General features: G+C 49.9%; 12 protein-coding genes across 12 annotated transcripts; 7 read left to right on the plus strand and 5 right to left on the minus strand.

Moving 5' to 3' along the window:
- Positions 1 to 87: 87 nt before the first annotated feature.
- On the plus strand, positions 88 to 934 carry N7458_007181 (putative heme/steroid binding domain protein; the record flags this gene model as incomplete). The annotated part of the gene is made up of 2 exons (XM_056910563.1): positions 88 to 345; positions 434 to 934. 2 exons carry the CDS (start codon positions 88 to 90, stop codon positions 932 to 934), a joined length of 759 nt encoding a protein of 252 aa, XP_056766267.1.
- Positions 935 to 1,269: 335 nt separating this feature from the next.
- Positions 1,270 to 1,881, minus strand: N7458_007182 (40S ribosomal protein eS25; the record flags this gene model as incomplete). Its single annotated transcript, XM_056910564.1, has 4 exons — positions 1,270 to 1,292; positions 1,350 to 1,559; positions 1,759 to 1,813; positions 1,879 to 1,881. 4 exons carry the CDS (start codon positions 1,879 to 1,881, stop codon positions 1,270 to 1,272), a joined length of 291 nt encoding a protein of 96 aa, XP_056766268.1.
- A 350-nt stretch (positions 1,882 to 2,231) lies between these two features.
- On the minus strand, positions 2,232 to 3,783 carry N7458_007183 (WD40 repeat domain-containing protein; the record flags this gene model as incomplete). The annotated part of the gene is made up of 3 exons (XM_056910565.1): positions 2,232 to 2,849; positions 2,900 to 3,708; positions 3,759 to 3,783. The coding sequence occupies 3 exons, from the start codon at positions 3,781 to 3,783 to the stop codon at positions 2,232 to 2,234; spliced, it is 1,452 nt and encodes a 483-aa protein (XP_056766269.1).
- Positions 3,784 to 4,567: 784 nt separating this feature from the next.
- N7458_007184 (tRNA-dihydrouridine synthase family protein) lies at positions 4,568 to 6,276 on the plus strand (the record flags this gene model as incomplete). The annotated part of the gene is made up of 2 exons (XM_056910566.1): positions 4,568 to 4,705; positions 4,771 to 6,276. The coding sequence occupies 2 exons, from the start codon at positions 4,568 to 4,570 to the stop codon at positions 6,274 to 6,276; spliced, it is 1,644 nt and encodes a 547-aa protein (XP_056766270.1).
- An 866-nt stretch (positions 6,277 to 7,142) lies between these two features.
- N7458_007185 (DUF504 domain-containing protein) lies at positions 7,143 to 7,451 on the plus strand (the record flags this gene model as incomplete). The annotated part of the gene is made up of 1 exon (XM_056910567.1): positions 7,143 to 7,451. One exon carries the CDS (start codon positions 7,143 to 7,145, stop codon positions 7,449 to 7,451), a length of 309 nt encoding a protein of 102 aa, XP_056766271.1.
- Positions 7,452 to 7,835: 384 nt separating this feature from the next.
- Positions 7,836 to 8,902, plus strand: N7458_007186 (MIF domain protein; the record flags this gene model as incomplete). Its single annotated transcript, XM_056910568.1, has 2 exons — positions 7,836 to 8,222; positions 8,276 to 8,902. The coding sequence occupies 2 exons, from the start codon at positions 7,836 to 7,838 to the stop codon at positions 8,900 to 8,902; spliced, it is 1,014 nt and encodes a 337-aa protein (XP_056766272.1).
- An 872-nt stretch (positions 8,903 to 9,774) lies between these two features.
- N7458_007187 (uncharacterized protein) lies at positions 9,775 to 10,578 on the plus strand (the record flags this gene model as incomplete). The annotated part of the gene is made up of 3 exons (XM_056910569.1): positions 9,775 to 9,919; positions 9,984 to 10,042; positions 10,117 to 10,578. 3 exons carry the CDS (start codon positions 9,775 to 9,777, stop codon positions 10,576 to 10,578), a joined length of 666 nt encoding a protein of 221 aa, XP_056766273.1.
- Positions 10,579 to 10,993: 415 nt separating this feature from the next.
- On the plus strand, positions 10,994 to 11,688 carry N7458_007188 (CENP-X/MHF2 family protein; the record flags this gene model as incomplete). Its single annotated transcript, XM_056910570.1, has 2 exons — positions 10,994 to 11,575; positions 11,641 to 11,688. 2 exons carry the CDS (start codon positions 10,994 to 10,996, stop codon positions 11,686 to 11,688), a joined length of 630 nt encoding a protein of 209 aa, XP_056766274.1.
- Positions 11,689 to 11,864: 176 nt separating this feature from the next.
- N7458_007189 (uncharacterized protein) lies at positions 11,865 to 12,341 on the minus strand (the record flags this gene model as incomplete). The annotated part of the gene is made up of 1 exon (XM_056910571.1): positions 11,865 to 12,341. The coding sequence occupies one exon, from the start codon at positions 12,339 to 12,341 to the stop codon at positions 11,865 to 11,867; it is 477 nt and encodes a 158-aa protein (XP_056766275.1).
- A 581-nt stretch (positions 12,342 to 12,922) lies between these two features.
- N7458_007190 (MIND complex subunit MTW1) lies at positions 12,923 to 14,107 on the plus strand (the record flags this gene model as incomplete). Its single annotated transcript, XM_056910572.1, has 3 exons — positions 12,923 to 12,976; positions 13,105 to 13,431; positions 13,499 to 14,107. 3 exons carry the CDS (start codon positions 12,923 to 12,925, stop codon positions 14,105 to 14,107), a joined length of 990 nt encoding a protein of 329 aa, XP_056766276.1.
- An 86-nt stretch (positions 14,108 to 14,193) lies between these two features.
- Positions 14,194 to 15,414, minus strand: N7458_007191 (dihydroorotase; the record flags this gene model as incomplete). Its single annotated transcript, XM_056910573.1, has 3 exons — positions 14,194 to 15,126; positions 15,202 to 15,281; positions 15,360 to 15,414. 3 exons carry the CDS (start codon positions 15,412 to 15,414, stop codon positions 14,194 to 14,196), a joined length of 1,068 nt encoding a protein of 355 aa, XP_056766277.1.
- Positions 15,415 to 16,531: 1,117 nt separating this feature from the next.
- On the minus strand, positions 16,532 to 17,775 carry N7458_007192 (uncharacterized protein; the record flags this gene model as incomplete). The annotated part of the gene is made up of 4 exons (XM_056910574.1): positions 16,532 to 16,730; positions 16,803 to 17,354; positions 17,419 to 17,525; positions 17,605 to 17,775. The coding sequence occupies 4 exons, from the start codon at positions 17,773 to 17,775 to the stop codon at positions 16,532 to 16,534; spliced, it is 1,029 nt and encodes a 342-aa protein (XP_056766278.1).
- Between the last annotated feature and the right edge of the window lie 294 nt (positions 17,776 to 18,069).

Below are 18,069 nucleotides of genomic sequence, written 5' to 3' on the forward strand. Positions count from 1 at the left end.
CTCGCCCAAACAGAACACCTCTCTTGTCGAATGGGCAGAATTCAATCCCCCAAACATCCCCATTCGCCTCCCACCACACCCTCGGCCATGTCGGAACTTCGCCAGCGACAGCCTGCAACGTCTGCAGGATCTAATCGGAATGCGGAATCAAAGACACAGCGCAGACAGGAGCGTCGTGCCGACGCGGAAGAAAGCCACGGCATCAGCACCCTCGACATCATCCGCATTATAGCCACACTGATCCTCGCATCATGCGGTCTCTCCTACTACATCACGAACTCTGAGTCCCTACTTTGGGGCTACAGGCCCTGGTTCACTCGTTGGCCCGTCGTGAAAACCTACTTGGTACTTCTTCTCTGCAACCCGACCCTCGGCCATCACAGGCGCAAGAACCACCCTACACAAGCAACTACTAACACCCCAATCCTCCCAGACCGGCCCAATTAACCTGACGCCCTCCGAACTCTCCCTCTACAATGGCTCCGACCCAAATCTGCCCATCTACCTCGCCGTCAACGGCTCCATCTTCGACGTCTCCGCGAATCCAGCTATCTACGGACCCGGCGGGAGCTACAATTTCTTCACCGGGCGCGACGCAACCCGCGCCTTCGTGACGGGCTGTTTCAAGGACGACTTGACGGCGGATCTCATCGGTGCCGAGGAAATGTTCGTCCCTGTGGAGGATGTTGAGCAGGAGGGTATTACGAATGCGCAGAGGAAGATTCGACGGGAGAAGGAGGTGCGTCTTGCTCGGACTGCGGTTGAGAAAACGGTTGATCGGTGGGAGGGGTTCTTCCGGAATCATAAGAAATATTTCCAGGTTGGGAGGGTGTTGGATGATGGGGTTGTTGATGCGGAGAAGGGGAAGAGGGTGCTGTGTGAGAGTGCGAGGACGCAGAGGCCGAAGCGGAGTGAGATGAAGGAACAGTCGTAGATGGGTTGCTTCAGGAGGATACAGATGGTAGTAGTATCCTTCATGTCGGGAGAAGTTATAATGTATAGCATAATGCATAGCGTTTGGTTGACTTTGAACAGCCTATGCCTATACCACTGACAGGCGTAAACCCAGACTTCTACGAGGAGCAAGAATTTGGAAGTTTTGTAACTTTTTTATTTGCATTCGTTCTACCTGAGACGAGTCCAGGAGGTGCGAATGGTCCACACTTCCGAGAAGGGCATCAAACCCAGCCGATTTTCCATCTGAAATGATATCATCCGTAGCAAAAGGAAATAAAGAGAACCGCGAGAAAAGACGAGGAAACGAGACGTTTACTCGGCGGCGACGGCGCGGGCTAATAGAGAAGTTAGTACATGGTTTGTATCGAGTCAAGATCGTATTGAGAACGCACTGTAGATGTTCAGCTTGGAGTGGCTGACAACCTTCTTGATCTGACCCTGCTCCTCGAGGTCTGCAAGGGCCTTGCGGGCAAGGGAGCCGTTGATCTTCAGGCGATCGACGAGGGTGGCGACGGTGATCAGGCGGTAGGTCTGAACATCCTTGTTGAGCTTCTCAAGGGTGGCCTTCTCGAAGACAACGGCGTGCTGAGCCTTGTCCTTGACTAGAGACGGAAATTCATGTTAGTCATCATTTCTGGGCGGGTTTCGGTGCGCATGATTTCTGGACGAGGCCGTGATCGATCCAACGATTCCTTTTTTCCTTTGGGTTCCTTCCTTGCGAGGGCGTTTTCCCGGCCAGAGTTGGAAATCGTTGTCACGGTCGGGTGGGTGGTGCTCGTGATGGAGATGGCGATAACGTACCCTTGCCCTTGGACCACTTCTTCTTTTGCTTCTTGCCACCGGTTGCTGAGGGCGCCTGTCACGAATACATGTTAGTTTTTCTGATGCGCCGGATGGTTTATCGTGGGATTTTGCGCTCACCATTTTGACTGTTGGTGTGGATAGTTCGAAGAGAAGAGGAGGTGGCGGTCGGCTGAGATACGAAATGGCCGTGGGGCGTGACTAAGCACCGCTAACCCTAAGCCCCAGTTGCCTGTTTGTGGTCTCGGTTAGTCCGGGTCACATGATCTGCATGGTCGGATGAAGTCACGTGGACCAGCAACATAGAACTATACTGATGTTGATACAAGAAATATGATATGTTTGTTTTCATTGGAAGTGTGTCTTTCGTACAATTTCATAATTTGAGCCGCAGATTTATGTCCCATATGCCCTTGATTCATGATTCTATCATCATCTCATAATAGGATCCAGTGTTAGCCGCCATCCCTTTGTTACCTGCTCATCATACTTCCAGCATGTCCACCATATCCTTGACTTGTCACCGAATTTAGCACCTCAAATTTCACCACATCCTCTTCTGCAGACAAATATCCGACCACATATTCCTCTGTAGAAGCAAACCAGAAGGCTGAGTCGGGCTCTGACTCCGCAAGCCATTTCACCTCGTACTTGCCGCTTTCGCTTTTCTGGGTGGGAACCCGAGCGATGACAGGGTGAGTGTTCGGTGACCACCATCTTATAGTAGGTAGTGCATTGGTGATAGTATTTATTAGCAGCTGTGGTGTTGAAGAGTGCCAGGCAAGCTGTCGAACGGGTTGCTCGTGTACCAAAACAGAAGCCAGCCTGGGAGAGCCATCTAGAGCCCATATCCAGACAACGTTGGACCGCAGAGAGTCCACTGTTGCCAGAAGGGTACAATCAGGGCTGAAAGTCATGATTGTGACGCCCCGTGGTGATCCTGAAGATTCCGGGCTCATGTTTGAGGCAGATGAGCTGATTGTTTCGGCGTATTCTGCATCCCCGAGAGCACTGGTGAAACGCTCTCGCCAAATAGTCGGTGCAATTTGATCCGCTGGGAAGACGTGTAACAAAGTTGTTGACGATGAGAACTGTGTTGTTTTAGCAAGTAGCAGCCTGCTCATGAAAGGGTTCAGCATACCGTGCGAGTTCGTAGAAGATCAATATTGCCGTTAACTTTGCCCACGGCAAGAATCTCAGAAGATCCATTTAGACCAGCTGCTGGACTCCATTCAATTTGCTTCACGCCCAAGTCAAATGCATCGCCAACACCTGAAGGCCCAGTATAGGTCCTGAAAAGCTGTCCATCTGCAGTGAAAATCAGCACTTTGGTGCCTCCACTAGCAACATCCCAGACGGCAATCCATTTCCCGTCCGGGCTCCATTTCAACCCTTGGGCATCGATAGTCGGCAGCAAAGCGAGCCGTACTAGCTCATAGGACTCGGGCTCATGGATTGTTAACAGATCAGACGTGTCGGGCTTTAGCAAAATGGCAAATTGTCTGGTTTGCGGGCGATATCCGAATCCAAGAGGATGGGCAGCCTTTGGCGTCTTAATCACCGAGATTCGGCTCGTATCGAGTGAATAAATGGTTAACTTTGTATTCCAAGCATGGAAGACAAGTATTTCATTTCCATCACTCCCAAAGTCGATGCTTAGTGCTCCGGGCTCAAGATTTTCGATTTCAGCGACGATCTGCAACGGCTCCAGCTGCCAGACTGAGATGCGAGAGTCATTGGCACTGAGAAGACGTCGTTCTGAGCTACCGTTGGCTCCTCTGGGTGATATCAAGCTAGGACTAAATTTCAGATATTTGATGCCGTTTTCTTTGATCCTGGCGACTTGGGTATCCTTGTCTTCTGAAGCCGGATTGGTGTAGACAATCAGATCCTTTCCATTCACATGGGCGGCATAAAACCCGTCGTCGGAGAGATTTAGCGTCAGCGCAGCTGTGATGATATTAGCATCTGATCAATGAACTCGCTTCGAGGAGACCTACTTCCAGCTCCCGTTGACGCATCCATTGCCGACGCGGCCATCAACGAGGCTGATGTAATTGAGCAGATGTTTGTGTGTATCGTGGTAACGTTGCAATGCACTGTGGTTATTACGCGAATCAATCAGCGCGTAAAATTTCTGACGGATTACACAGAATAGTGGTGCTTTCTATCCCAATGAGGAAATCTGTCTCCCAACAAGACGCGATAATGGGCGGTTCAGCGTGTTTGGTTGTCTGGCCTGAAGGTTCAGGCATCAGTTTTCTTTTTTCCAGCTGGACGCGAACCACAGCTCAGAATTATTGGGTATTTGCCAGTCCTCTCTCAAATCTACACTCGCCATATTATATTGAACTAGAAGATTATCTATTTATGGCGTGGCCTAGCTAATGTCCCTGCAAGGCTTATGAAATCAATGTTTGAGAACGACACTTAACGTCATCCAGCTGCCGGGACTCTGATCTTTCATCTGTACAAAAATAAAAATATATATCACAAGTAGGGACATAACTAAAATCCTCTATTCAAGATGAGTTTGCCACGCTTTTCTTATTTAGAAGTACTGTACTGGTTGCAGCAATTCCCAATCATCTCAAGTTTACCTCGAACAATATAAGGATGAACGTGCCGATAAGATAAAGCGGAACATAGTTATTGCGCCCCGAGATAAGAACCAGCGCAAAAAAAGTAGACTCCGCGGTCTTTGCCTGCGGCCATTTCGGATCTCCAATCAGTCAAAATAGGTTCCGTGAAGCTATTCTCCCGGTGGTTGGGGCGCTCTCTCAACGTCACGCCTAGAAATTTTTCCAGAATGGCGTCCGACGTCGCCCCGCAGAACGGCACCGCGGCCCCCGCGGCTGCACCCAAGAAGCTCCAAGGCCGGGAGTTCTACGAGAGCATTGGGAGCCCAAAGTACATTGTGGCTCCCATGGTCGATCGGTCTGAATTTGTGAGTTCCTTCCAATTTCCCCAGATCCCCTCTGCTCCCAGGCTAACACTCTATAACTTTACTAGGCATGGCGCATGCTCACTCGATCCTTCATGCCCGCAGACGAGCCGCAACCTCTCCTCGCATACTCTCCAATGTTCCATGCAAGGCTGTTCGGCGAACAAGCGAAATTGCGAACGCAACACTTCCAGCCCACTCGCGAAGCGAACGGCGACATGAAAAAGAAAGACGAGTTGTTCCTCGACGGAAACCCCCAGTTCGACCGCCCCCTCTTTGTTCAGTTCTGCGCAAACGACCCGAACGAGTTTCTGGAAGCTGCACGGCATGTGGCTCCATACTGTGATGCTGTGGACTTGAATCTGGGTTGTCCGCAGGGTATCGCCAGAAAGGGACATTATGGTGCTTTCCTCCAGGAAGACTGGGACCTCATTTACAAACTTATTAACCGACTACGTACGGAACTTTCAGTCCCGATCACTGCCAAGTTTCGCATTCAAGAGACAAAAGAGAAGACTTTAGAATATGCGAAGATGATTCTGTCTGCTGGTGCAAATATTATCACCGTGCATGGTCGCAGGCGAGAGCAGAAGGGACATGAGACTGGAGTGGCAGACTGGAGCTATATTCGGTATTTGCGGGATAACTTGCCTCCGGAGACTGTGATTTTCGCCAATGGCAATATATTGAATCATGAAGATATTGAGCGCTGTTTGGAGGTAACTGGTGCGGACGGTGTGATGAGCGCAGAGGGGAACCTTTCCGATCCTACGATATTCAGCAAGCCGCCACCACCTGGTAGCGAAGGCCGGGAATACTGGCGTGGGCGAGACGGCAAAGGTGGATACCGAATTGATGCGATCCTGCGAAGATATCTCGACATTATCTACGAATACGTCCTCGAGCAACCCGTTCCCGAACGGAAGCCACTTTACCTCCCTTCCGATCCTATCGACGAGGCAGAGAAGGCAAAGGAGGAAGAACAAGACGATGAAGCGGAAGATGGCCCGCCCAAGAAGAAGCAGAAGCGCGAGAAGCTCAAGCGGACCAATTCCCCCAGTCTGGGCGTCATGCAGGGCCACCTGTTTCAGGTGCTCCGACCAATGGTCGCCAGCCACACAAATGTCCGTGATGCGCTAGCTCGTTCGCGACCCGGAGATATGCCTGCTTTTGAGAACGTCCTGACCCTTGTGGAAAAGGCTGTCAAGGTGGGACTTGAGGAGTATGAGGTATCTCCCGAAAAGTTCGAGAGACAGCTCGATGAAACTTTGACTGGGTCCAAGGCTACAATCGCTGAGTACGGCCGACCTTTTTGGGTTTGCCAGCCGCATGTTCGCCCTTTGCCGGAAGAAGCTTTGGAGAATGGAGCTCTTACTGCGAAGGGGAAGACTACGGTTCCGAAAGAGAGTGAGCAGAAGAAGCAGGAGACAGAGGCTGATACACCGACTGTCGAAGGTGCTACTCCTGCTGCCAATGGCAATGCAGAACATGGCGATTCTAAGAATGGCGATACGACGCCTGGTGACGTTATGACGGGCACTGCAACCACACCTGACAACCTTGTGAGTGGATAGAGAGATAGTGTTGGTTTTCATACTTCATCTTGTACGCTGCCATGAAAGGATATTCCCATGTCTCCTTATTCTTATAGATCATTATTTTACATAGCGCCGTGTATCTTAGCAAATCTCATACATTTTCATCATCAACTTATTCTTGCCTGATTCGACTCCATTTTTGGTCTTTTCCTGCATTACACTTGCCGAAGATCGAACTTCTCATTTAACCTTGGAAGTCAATAGGTCCTCCGTCGCTTAGAACTAATGAGTAAAATTTCAGAGTCAGTTACTTAAGAATGCAATCTTCCGATCGTACATCGTAGATCGTAGCGGTTCTAAGGTGGTGGGGGCCTCAATGCGTCAGTGAGTCAGGCGTGCGGCTCCGCCACATTGACTCACATCTAAATAGGAGTCATCAAGAGTCATCAATCGTATCTTTGAATTTCACCCCTGAATTCATTGTCATGATTTTCGGAGATTGTGTAGTTTAGAGGGGCCGAGGGGGCTTAGGGGCTAAGTACTACGTTGTTGTTGTTGGGTAGGATGGAAGCCGTGTATGAGAATCTGGGGTGCAGGCATCTGCTAGAATATATAAGTGGTCACTCGCAGTAGAAGCAACAAATTTCTCTCTATCAACATCGTTCAATAGCTTTTTCATCGCTTGAAGAACAGCAGTCATGGCGTCAAACATTGAGACTTTCCATGAAACAAGCCAGTCCAATGGATTAGAAGGACCAGGGGAGAAATCAACATCAAGATCCACTACTCCGCCTCGTCGGAGTGAATCGAGAAGTCCACCAAGAGTTCCTTCGCCTCCTCCATCTGGAGAGAACAGGTTAAGACCAGCTGGAGGTATTCAGTCCATTGAATCTTTGCATTGAATGTATTCCATTCAGAACAACGAACTGACGAGCATGCGCTGGACAGATGTCATCAACCGTATCAACTGGGATTCCAAGTTCAGCCGAGACAACTACATCATTGGATTTGTGGACCGATTTGAAGGGCAATTGGAAGTCAGCATGAACGCCTGGAAGAAGGAGACCACCGATGAAGAGTTCATTCCCCAACATCGGGTCTTGTACATTCGACATGTGGATGGGGAGATTGTTTGGGATCGTCGGCGTCGCATTGACAAGATTTTCTACAGCGGCAATTCAGCGTTTAGTGAATTGGCGTTCTTGCATTGAAGAACAGCTTGGTTTTAGGAGAATGATACACAGGGTGTATGGTTCAAAGGGGATGGAATTGGTGAATGCTGGATGGTGTTTTCCAGTTGGCTGTGATTTTGTACTTGTCCAGTTCTGGCTTTTTGGTCGCTGGACTCGAGTCGTTCCTTCCATGATACCCCAATTGTTCAATAAACCAATTCGCTCCGCCTTTCGTCCTTGCCTAATCATTCTTTTGTTATTATTCTGTAGAGTCGCTGCTTCCTATTTTATATCTTGTTTTGTTTTGGCTTGGGCTAATGGACCGTTGCCAGCTCGGGCTCTGGGGATTCTCTCCTCTTGACAACCCCAGTCGCCAGCTCGTCCATCCTGGAACTATCACCGTGGGCGCACATTTGATGCAAAATGGATCCTTCCAAGCAGAAGAAGCCTTCCCTTCCTCGTCTGGTTACAAAGGCCTCTGCGGACCGCCAATCCACGATCTCGCTGCCGACATTGGCACCTAAGATCCCGACTGAGATCAACTTGCAGCAGCGTCCCAAGTCCGAGAGAGAGGCCATAGCACCTTTCCTGTTTCCAGAGGACACCGATGACGAGAACCTTGCCCCAATCAACAAATACAGCCTGGAATTTAAGATCCGCAAGAGCGTCGAGGAGGAATCGCCAACCGCCACGAAGAAGAAGACGATGTACTATGAGGATGCCTTTGCTATTCGGGGCTCCCACAACTCGCCCAAGGAGCGTGTTGCTCAGGAATCTGTTGTGATTGCGGAGCTGATCACCAACCACAAGGCACGTTGACCCTCGCAAGCTCATTCATTCTTCTGTCTAACATTTGATCATAGGCGAGAGAGGAAAATTCGCGACTGATCTCTGATCTTGTCTCCCGTCTTGCCCAGATCTATCAGCGTTCAGAGTCGGCCTTGCAAGTAGTGGTTCAGCAAGATATCTCAATCATCTTTGGCAACGCCTCGCATCCTTCATACCTGTTGAAGATCTACGCACTTCCATCGGCCATCGGGCCAGTGACCAACATCCGCAACACGGGCCTCATCCAGACAGCTCTTCAAGAGCTTCTGGGAATTCCCCCGGATCAAGGTATTGTTCTTTTCCTGCCGGTCCCCGAGGAAAATCTGGCGACAAACGGATCGACTGCACAAGGCGCGATCTCTCGCCTGGAACGCACCGAAACGGACAGCCCAGGGCTGATCAAGTCGATCTCCCGCGGCATGAGCCGACGTCTGAAGTCGAGCAGTGGCAACAGTGGTCCTTTCTCTTTGCCCTCGGCTCTGGTTTCTCCCGCATCGGCGACTCCGACCAATCTCGTTCAATCTCCGATCGCAGAGACTGCGCCGGTCGAGGACGAGCGACGGGGAAGGACTCTCAAGAAGAGAGAGTCTTTGCGGACCATTATTCATCGTCACATGCGGCCCAAGAAGGAGAGTGAGATCAAGGAGGACGTGAAGGAGTAGATGTATGATCAATGCAGAGCAGGATGTTGTCTTGTTAATTGTCTTGGTACCTGTGTTGACGTGCTGTGTTTTACATGGAAGCAATGAGTAATGACATGAATTATCCCCAAGAGACCTTAATCTTCTCCACTAACTCTGAATTGTAAATTTCGTCCTCGTAGGTCGACTACGGTATAAAATATGCAAGCCACCGTTAGACACTACAGAGGCTTTGGTTTAACCCTGTTGGTACTTGATCCGCCGAAATTCTTCCACATGAACGCCCTTTGCATATTGCAACGACTAAGATTGGCATCGATGACCTTGGAAGTTAAGGTTCTATCGGGCGTGTTGCTTGCTGCTGGCCCTATGTGGCTAGCGGCAATGCTTATAGATAGGTCTTGCGGACCGACTCCACTCCTCCCCAGGCAACACTCGGTTATTCCTCATGGACTCGATACAGCCGCAATGGGATTATGCTTATATATAGAGTGTGATACCCTTCCAAGTCAGAGAGAAGGATAAAAAAGAGCAGAAAACTTGATACTCTCACAAGGAATCGGCATATATCTTTCACTCTCTAGTGGGGCATCTGAACCTCGTATCCGTATCCGGACAGGTCTGTTTGCTAACTGGGAAATTCCATATAGCTTCAGATTCTCTTTACTTCCAGCACAGTCTATGATTCTGCCTGAGAGCTTGACCGCTTTATATATCCTCTTGTTTTCTTGATCGGTCTTACTGGAGTTTTAACAAACAAACCAACACGCGTCAAGCCTCGACTCCCTCACTGCACTTAACAACCAACCAAGAGCCCCCGAACACCACCACTACCACCATATATCCTTGACCAAACACACCAACATATCAAAATCCATCCAACACAAACCACCATGGATGCCCAAGCAGATGCTCAAAGCTCAGCTCAGGCGCAGGGTCCCACCTCACGTCCCCCACTTGTCCCCGGCTCAGCAAGAAGAACGGTGCAAGAGGTGCCGGGTGATCTCTTCGACGCCCCCGAGGGATCTGCATTGATCCGTAAGTGAATCACCGCCCGTCACTCATCTAATCAAATGAAGACCATGAATGCTAACTTGACTAGATGCCTGCAATACCGAGGGCAGTTGGGGAGCCGGTATCGCACGAACCTTCAAGCACCGGGTATGTAAGCCATGATTCCGTATGAAATCAAGTGCAGACCATCAAAGAACCAACACAAAATCCCCGTATACTAGTACCCCGCGGCATATCGCTTCTATCGCGATCACTGCCGGCACTATGCGCAGTCTAGGGAAATGCATGATACCGAGGATATGTATGCCCACGACACGGATACTGCTACTATCAGAATGCCCCTAGGTACAGCCCTGATAATCCCACCACAGGCAGCAGATGCCCGTCCGCGCCGGAAGAAACATTGGATTGTCTGCCTGTTTACCTCCAAAGGCTATGGGCAACATGTTGACCGATCGGAGCAAATTATCAACAGCACCCTTGCTGCGCTGGAGGATTTGAAGGAGAAACTGGCAGATCTTCGTCTTGATGGGACAGAGCCGTCTCCCACGGCGCTGTACTCTTGCCGGTTTAATTCGGGCTTGTTTGCGGTACCTTGGAGCCAGACTCGGGCGGCTATTGAGCTGGTGGGATTGGAAATGACTGTGATGACCCTGCCTGGGGGGAATGACGACCAGGAGTAGTCCACGTGTCTGCATGAGAGGCGATGGTTTTTTGAGCGTCAAATGTTTGTGTTTAAGCGACACTGGAAACCTAGTCGTATTTTTCTTGTGATGCTGGTGATGAGGACATGGTGTAATCAGTTTTTTTTTTTTGGATTTCACATACCCCAATTATGTCGCAATGAAGACTTTCATGTCCAATCAATCAAATTGGAAGTATTCAACTCCTTGTAATGATGCTATTGCGTGGAATATACAAATTTGCTCGATTCGAGACATCACTCTGTGATCACCTGATACCGCGTCTCAAGAGAGCGCGACCCGCGTCGACTCCCGCCAAACCGCCAATCGGCCACGGTCTTATCAACCATCGAACCCCGAACCATCATTGGCGACGTGACAGCCAGGCCATTGAAGAAACAGCTTGATTACAACAATGGCAGAAGGACCTGCACAGAAGAAGCGCCAGCTTCCATTCAAACCACCGAGTCGGGCATCAAGCAATGTCGGCGCTGGCCCATCCTCCGCCGCCGCACCCAAACCGAAGAGCAAAGGCAAACAAACTACCACCAAATCAACCACCAGCAAATCATCTTCTTCAGCATCAGCCTCAAAAGCTACAAACCGCAAATCCTCCTCCTCTGCCAAACGCCAGCGCGTCGAATCCCCACCTGCCTCAGAATCAGTCGACGGATCAGACGCCGACTCGGACGCATCTACCCACAGCCGCGAGCACTCCCCCTCTCAAGAACCAGACTATATCCTCGCTGAGATCATCACACACCATGAAACTGAGGACGTGACCTCGAGCGAACCCAAGATCCCGGCAAAACTGTTAACACGCCTGCTGCATCACCATTTCCAAAGTGAAAAGACCAAGGTTGCCAAGGATGCAAATATGGTGGTTGCGAAGTATGTAGATGTCTTTGTGAGGGAGGCTATTGCGCGCGCGGCGTATGAGAGGGCCGAGGCGGATAGTGCTGGTGGTGGGAGGAGGGCTGGTGATGGGTTTTTGGAGGTTTGTTGTTACTTCGAGTGTGAGGATTTTAGTGGGTGAGATGCACTGCTAATTTGGCGATGTAGGTGGAGGATCTTGAGAAGATGGCGCCGCAGCTTACGATGGATTTTTAGCGGATTGGGATTGGGATCGATATGTCCTTCTACTGGATGAGGATACTTGACAGGGAACGAGCATGGCGTTGGGGTTATTGTATTCATTCTGTCGACGTTCTGTTGCTTCGAGATACCAAATACCCTGCACGAAAAGCACTGATATCATATTCACCTGGACATAACCATATGATCTTCTAGATATACCTGACCCGCAACATTGAGATATCCCGGGGACTGTGGTATGCTGGCGGCGTTCCGAGAGTATGGTCTTCCATGAACGGCGGGACGGCGTCCAAGCCATTCGCGTTATGCAGCATCGCAACATCGTGATTGACTTGTTGAGATACCCATGAATTCGCTGGATATGCCGCCCTCTTCCTGCTGAAGTGGGCCACAACCACGGGTAGCTGGTTGTGTTCAGGAAGATGGCCGAGCTTCGCATCGTATGCCTCATTGGCGATGTCGAAGACGAGGAATGCGCGGCTACGCCATTTTTGAACGGCGAGGAGTTTCGTTACGGCGGGATAACCTGTTGTTTTCCACATCTTTCTCTTCTTGAGGAGGCGCATGGCTAGTGGAACAATTTCTTCTGGAAAAGTATTGGTTTGAGTGTATAAGGAGCTTCGTTGTGAGACGATGACAAGCACTCGAAGCGGTTCTGGATGAGCCATTGTGATCTATCATTGTCAGATGCATTATCCTGTCAATTTAATTACAGGAGAAACCTACATCTAGGCGTTAGGAATGAAGTCGAGCAGAAAACCTTTGCGAATGTAGTCTACGGGCTTAGCTCTGGTTACATAGGGCCTGGAAGATGGCCTAGTCTTGGCTGCGTGGCAAGAGAATCAGGACCTGCAGATTTTGACACGGCACCGTATAGACCAAATTGAAAGTTTCAAATCGTCTGGCATACACGTTCCAAGGACAGGTGAGATCGTGTGGAACTGATAGTTCATCTCCGAATCTTGTACTACGGTCACGTTTTTCAGAGTCAGAAGAGAATCGCAGGACAAACGCATCAGCGTATGATTCCAAATTCAACTTGATAAATGTCCAATTGTATGGTTTGTCTTGCAAGAGAGAAACCGGTCTTTGCCTCGTTCAGGAATGTTGTCGAATGCTGCCAGCCGACAGGGCTCTTGGGCTTAGCCAAAGGCGGTCTGTTGTCCCTCCCCGCCCCAGCGCGTCTTTTCTTCTCCAACGCGCCGGTTAAGTCGAGCCTCGCCCTGACGAGAGCCACTCCACCGTTACAATGAACGATGCGACGACTTCCCTGCTCACAGAGCACTTTAGCTACACCCCCTTGGTAAGTTAGATCCAGCACTGGAGTGTTTTGGGCACCCCTCGCTGCATACAGGGCCTGCGCGCATCTGCGCGCCATTCGGAGACCCACCCCTTGAGAAACCAGCTTGCTGACCTGGTTTGCCTTTCCAGTCGCTTATCGACGACATAATAAATTCGATAAACAACCTGATTTACCAGGCGATTTCAAGTCTGGAGTCTGGATTGCTTGCGACACCGCCTGAGCGCTTGGGGTTCGGACATGCGAGTAACGGTTCGACGATTCCGGATACAGACGAAGATGGCAATGTCGTTTACCCGGAGGCAAAGTTGGAAATTGAGAACGGGCTGCATCAGCTGGAGACCCTGCTTGAAGCCAATGTCGACAAGGCATTCGACAAGTTTGAGATTTACGTGCTGAGAAATATTCTCACCGTGCCGGAGGATCTGCTGTTCTGGGTGCGGCTTAAACATTATGAGGTAGGTGGCAGTTTGTGACTTTGCTCCCTATTATGAATTCCTGAACTAATTCGTCCATTATTCACAGGGCCTCTCGTTTGAGTCCTCCCCGGATACGCCCACCCCCGAGACCATCCACGCGCAGCGCAAGAAGCTCCTTGAAACTCGAAAGCTCAACCGGTCACTGAAAGACGAATGCTCCCGGAACGAAGCCGTCATCGCTCAACTGAAGTCAATTCTGTCAACAGTGGAAACCGCCAAATCAGACGACGCTACCGACGAATCAAAGATAACTCCAAAGAAAGCTCTGGACCTGTCCTTCTTGACATCCAGCCCAGCTGCACGTCAGCTTCGCGTCGGTGTGGATGCCGGTACCAATTCCAAACACGCCCCGCTTACAACAAATACAACTTTCATTCTCTCGCAGCTTCCGGCATTGCAAGCTACTCTTGAGCGGCTGCGGCCGAAGTTGGCCAGCTTGCCGGCTTCCGCTCTCGAGGTGGAGTCCAAGTCTAAGCGGGACGAGCGGAAAGAATACATTGAGAGCCGGATCAGAATACACCTGGAACGAGCTGGGCAACTGGCCATGGGCGATGATGGCAACCCGGTCGTTGCGGGACGCCGGATCGATATCTCTGAGGCCCATGCTCTAGAGAACGTGGCCAACATGCTTATGCAGGAACACAAGTCGTCCTAGGATGATACGCCGATCAAGGTGAAATGGTCCTATATGGACTTGGAACTTTTTATTCTATTTTGCAGGCTGAGATTAAACTTGGTCCTTTACGACCAAGTCACAGTCCAGGTCTCCTGGGTCTTGCGGAAGGGAACCACGTCGGTCTGATCAGACTTCAGGATCTCCGCGATCTTCTCACCCTTCTTCTCAATGGTGATGAACTCCTTCTGCTCCTCACCGATATCATAGAAGGCTCGGCCAAACTTGCTCATGAATCCCTCCACAATCTCCGGCGTGATATCCTCATCCTTGAGTACGCCGTTCTCAACGGCCTGCTCGAACGAATCGAGAACGACCTGGGTCGTGTAGGGTTGGGTGAAGACACCTGCGGCGATCTTCTCGCCGCCACGCTTGGAGGCTGAGGGGTGGGGAGCGCTGTCGGAGCCGAAGAAGAACTTGGGGTTGCCGGACGCAGCCGCGCGGAGGAGGGCGTCTCGGTCGGCAGGGGTTTTGGCTACGGGCTTGCAGAAGCAGAATGGGTCACCAGCCCACGAGTCAATGATAATGGACAAGTGGTGAGCAGTGATGGTACCGGCGACGGTGGGACCGCACTGCTTGACAGCCTCGACGGCCGCCGCAGTGGTGCAGTGCTCCAGGATGATGCGCAGCTTCGGGAACTTGGCATGCAGCTCAGCCAGAATGGGCAGGAACCGTTCCTCCGCGGACAAGACAGTCACATCGCCCTTGGAGGGAGCCTCGCCGTGCAGGTTCAGGATCAGACCCTGACGTTCCATCTCGGCGAAGACCGGGTAGAAGGAAGTGTAGTCGACAACGCCGGAGCTCGAGTTGGTCGTCACGCCAGCCGGGTAGCTCTTGACACCGGTGATACCGCGCTTCTTGGCCTCAATGATGGTCTCGGGGGTAATCGACTCGTGCAGGTAGAGGGACATGAGGTAGTTGACATTGGGCTCAATGGCCTGCAGGCGCTTCTTGTAGTCGAGGGCATGGTCGACGGTCGTGATGGGCGGGACCAGGTTGGGCTAATGTGGGCAAAGTGTTATGATAACTGCACCAATTCCACAATTCATTTGTTTTTAAGGTAGCTCCTCTCTTACCATGACAAACACTGTGTTCACACCACCCTGCCGGATGGTAGGAGTCACCAGCTCCATCATCGGGCCATCACGCAAGTGGACTGTCCGGGGTCAGTTGTGCCGCCACTTCAAGCTTCGAACCAACTCGGGAGACTTCTCCTCCAATGCCCACTACGTACCGTGGAAATCGGCCGAGGCCGGGAGCTTGACTCCTTGCAGCTTGGACAAGGGCATTGTGTATGTATGTGAAGATGTTAACTGAGCTGAAAGCTGAGTTGTGGCAATCAAAAGGAATCATTGCCCCGCCGTGTTTTCTTTTCTGCCGGGCGGTGGATGCCCCGACCGACTTTCCCCGCGCTCTATATGGAGAGTATGTATGTATACAATTTCAATTCGAATAATCAGTATGATTTTAGATTTTCATATTTCACAGATTTTATCATTGCAAGAAGTACTATGGGGTGCAATGATTTCCCTCAAACTCAAACGTCTTTACGTAATATCAATTGGAAGCCTCCTTGAGGTACGAGTCCGGTTTACTCCATTTACTGTTATTCAGGCAGAGCAAATGCATGGCTATGCTCGTGCGGCTCTTTTGACATTTTATCATTGTGGACAACATGAGAAGAGTGCATTATTTGCCCACAATTTTCAAACCTTTTATGTAACAACAACTAAACGACTAGTCAAACTAGTCAAACCACGGAGGTTGTCTCCTCGAACCATGCAATGCTGTACGGGTCCTACAGCTAGTAGGTATCTAGCTTACTCCGCGCTCCGCGGAACTCGACAAGGCCAAGATCTGTCCTCTGATTAGCTGGCCAACAAATATATGACACCCAGGAATATTCTACATAACAATAATGGCGTTAGTGAAATAGATTCATAGCAATTCTGCCTTCGAATAATACTTCTATGAATACTCCTTTCGATGACGGTGTGCTCACCCTACTAAGCTGACGGGTAGAGCGCACGAGAGAGCGCACGAGACACACCGAACCAGAAGGGAACAATGGTCAAAATGCGCTCCGTAACTAATTAGATATAGTTGTTCTTGTGTTATACGAATCAAAAGAAGTCTCAGATTTAGTTTCGCTAGCCTCGGGGCTACCTTACAAATAGAGCGGAGTGTACGGAGTAAATAGGGGTGACGGTGAAAAGACCACGATTGTGCGTGGCTTTTGGAGGGAGAATCGTGGTCTTTTCACCTAATTGTATGCGCTTAAAAAACCACGCTAATTGTGCCTCCGGCCCAGACGAGGGGATAGTGGGATACTCTTTAATAAGATTTACCTAAAGAGATTTACTTACTTAACTCGTTAGTATATACTTAAAGTTAAGAACATAATGGTCAAGGTGGCACGCCGTTCGCATCAGCCAATGGATCAAAATTGGCGACGCATCCACGCCGCATCTCAGTCAGCTCTCGACAATTAGCACAGAGTGGTCGTACATTTTGCCAAACACTGCCGGACAAGTTATCCTCGTAATTTGTGGGAAGAACTCCTTGACGTTGGAGCGCAATTCCATGAACTGCAGCGGGATTTCCACTGTGCCTATCTAGTAGTTAAACCAAATTTTTGCATCGTAGTGTGTCGTTGTAGACTGGAACATTGACTTACTGGAATAGATGAACGAATGGGTACGTCTCAGCACAATTTCCGAAACGAATGAGCGTCTTATTTTCTCTTTGCTCAGGACAATTCGTCATTGTGTTGCCGCTCTCTATCATGGCAGCATCATTGATCAAGGAGAATCGCCCTTCCCAGATCACCTTACTCCACGGTCCAGTAATGCCGGGGTAGGAACGGAACCCTTTCAAAGAGGCCCCAAGAAAGAATGTACCTTTGCCGGGCCCGTACGCTATCCATGTGCAATTATACATCGTTGGAACAGATGCCGCAAGAGTACTACACCACTTAGCGTACATTGCTATTAGTGGGAGGTAGAAATTGCGTTTTGTAGCCCTGCTCGGCCCAACTCCAATAATGGAAAGGAAAAGGCCGAGCATGTCGAAGAGACCCCAATAGGGGACTCCATCGTGCCAAAGGGGGTCTAGCAGGAATTTAGAAGCCTTCGATGGATTGCGAGAGTCCCATTCAGGGTTCAGGCGCCGCTTGATCATTTGATCAGGCTCTAAGCCAGGCGACGCGAAATCACCGCCATCTGGAGGACTAGAAACCAGCAAACAATTAGATTTGAACCTGTAGTAGATATGAGACAATGGCTTTCTCATACCACAGCATTTCAATCTGCGCGAGAATTCCCCTAAGCGATGGCAATTGACAATCTTGAATATCATATAGATGTCCATTATTGACCACATGGTGAAGAAAGCCGAATATCTACCATTCCAATGGTCAGCATCGGCTCTATACAGTGGAAATATGCAATTTAAACAGCACCGTATAGTGATTCACTTACCTGCTGGCGATCATAAGTGTAAGCCCTTCTCAAGTTAAGAATCTCGTTAAAAGCATTGAGGACTTGTTCTGACGCAGGTGCCACTGCCATGATCATGAGCAGAATGTGGTGTGTTTGCTTAGAATTCTCATTAAGAAGCTGGTAGAGGAGTTGAATTGTTCGAAACAACATTGCAACTTGGCAGGTGTAGTATGCCTAATTTCACCACCCTGCTCTTTCCTCCCGGAAGGAACCACCCTCGAAGAGGCCGTATTCAAGTAATAAGTCATATCTTTCTATTTTGGAAACCGCCTACATAGCAGCTGTTTGAACAGTACAATGAGGGTATTTTGTCTCGACAGGTTAATTAATTAATTGAATTTAACGGCGATGATTCTGCGAGTATGATATCCTGATTAGTGAAGTTGAAGCCTAGGATACAATGTACACCTTAATTGTAAGGTATGACTGTTTGGGGCCGATTCG

The sequence above is a fragment of the Penicillium daleae genome (genome assembly GCF_028827525.1).
Source record: "Penicillium daleae strain IBT 16125 chromosome Unknown utg000006l_segment0_segment0, whole genome shotgun sequence".
Classification (NCBI taxonomy): Eukaryota; Fungi; Ascomycota; class Eurotiomycetes; order Eurotiales; family Aspergillaceae; genus Penicillium; species Penicillium daleae.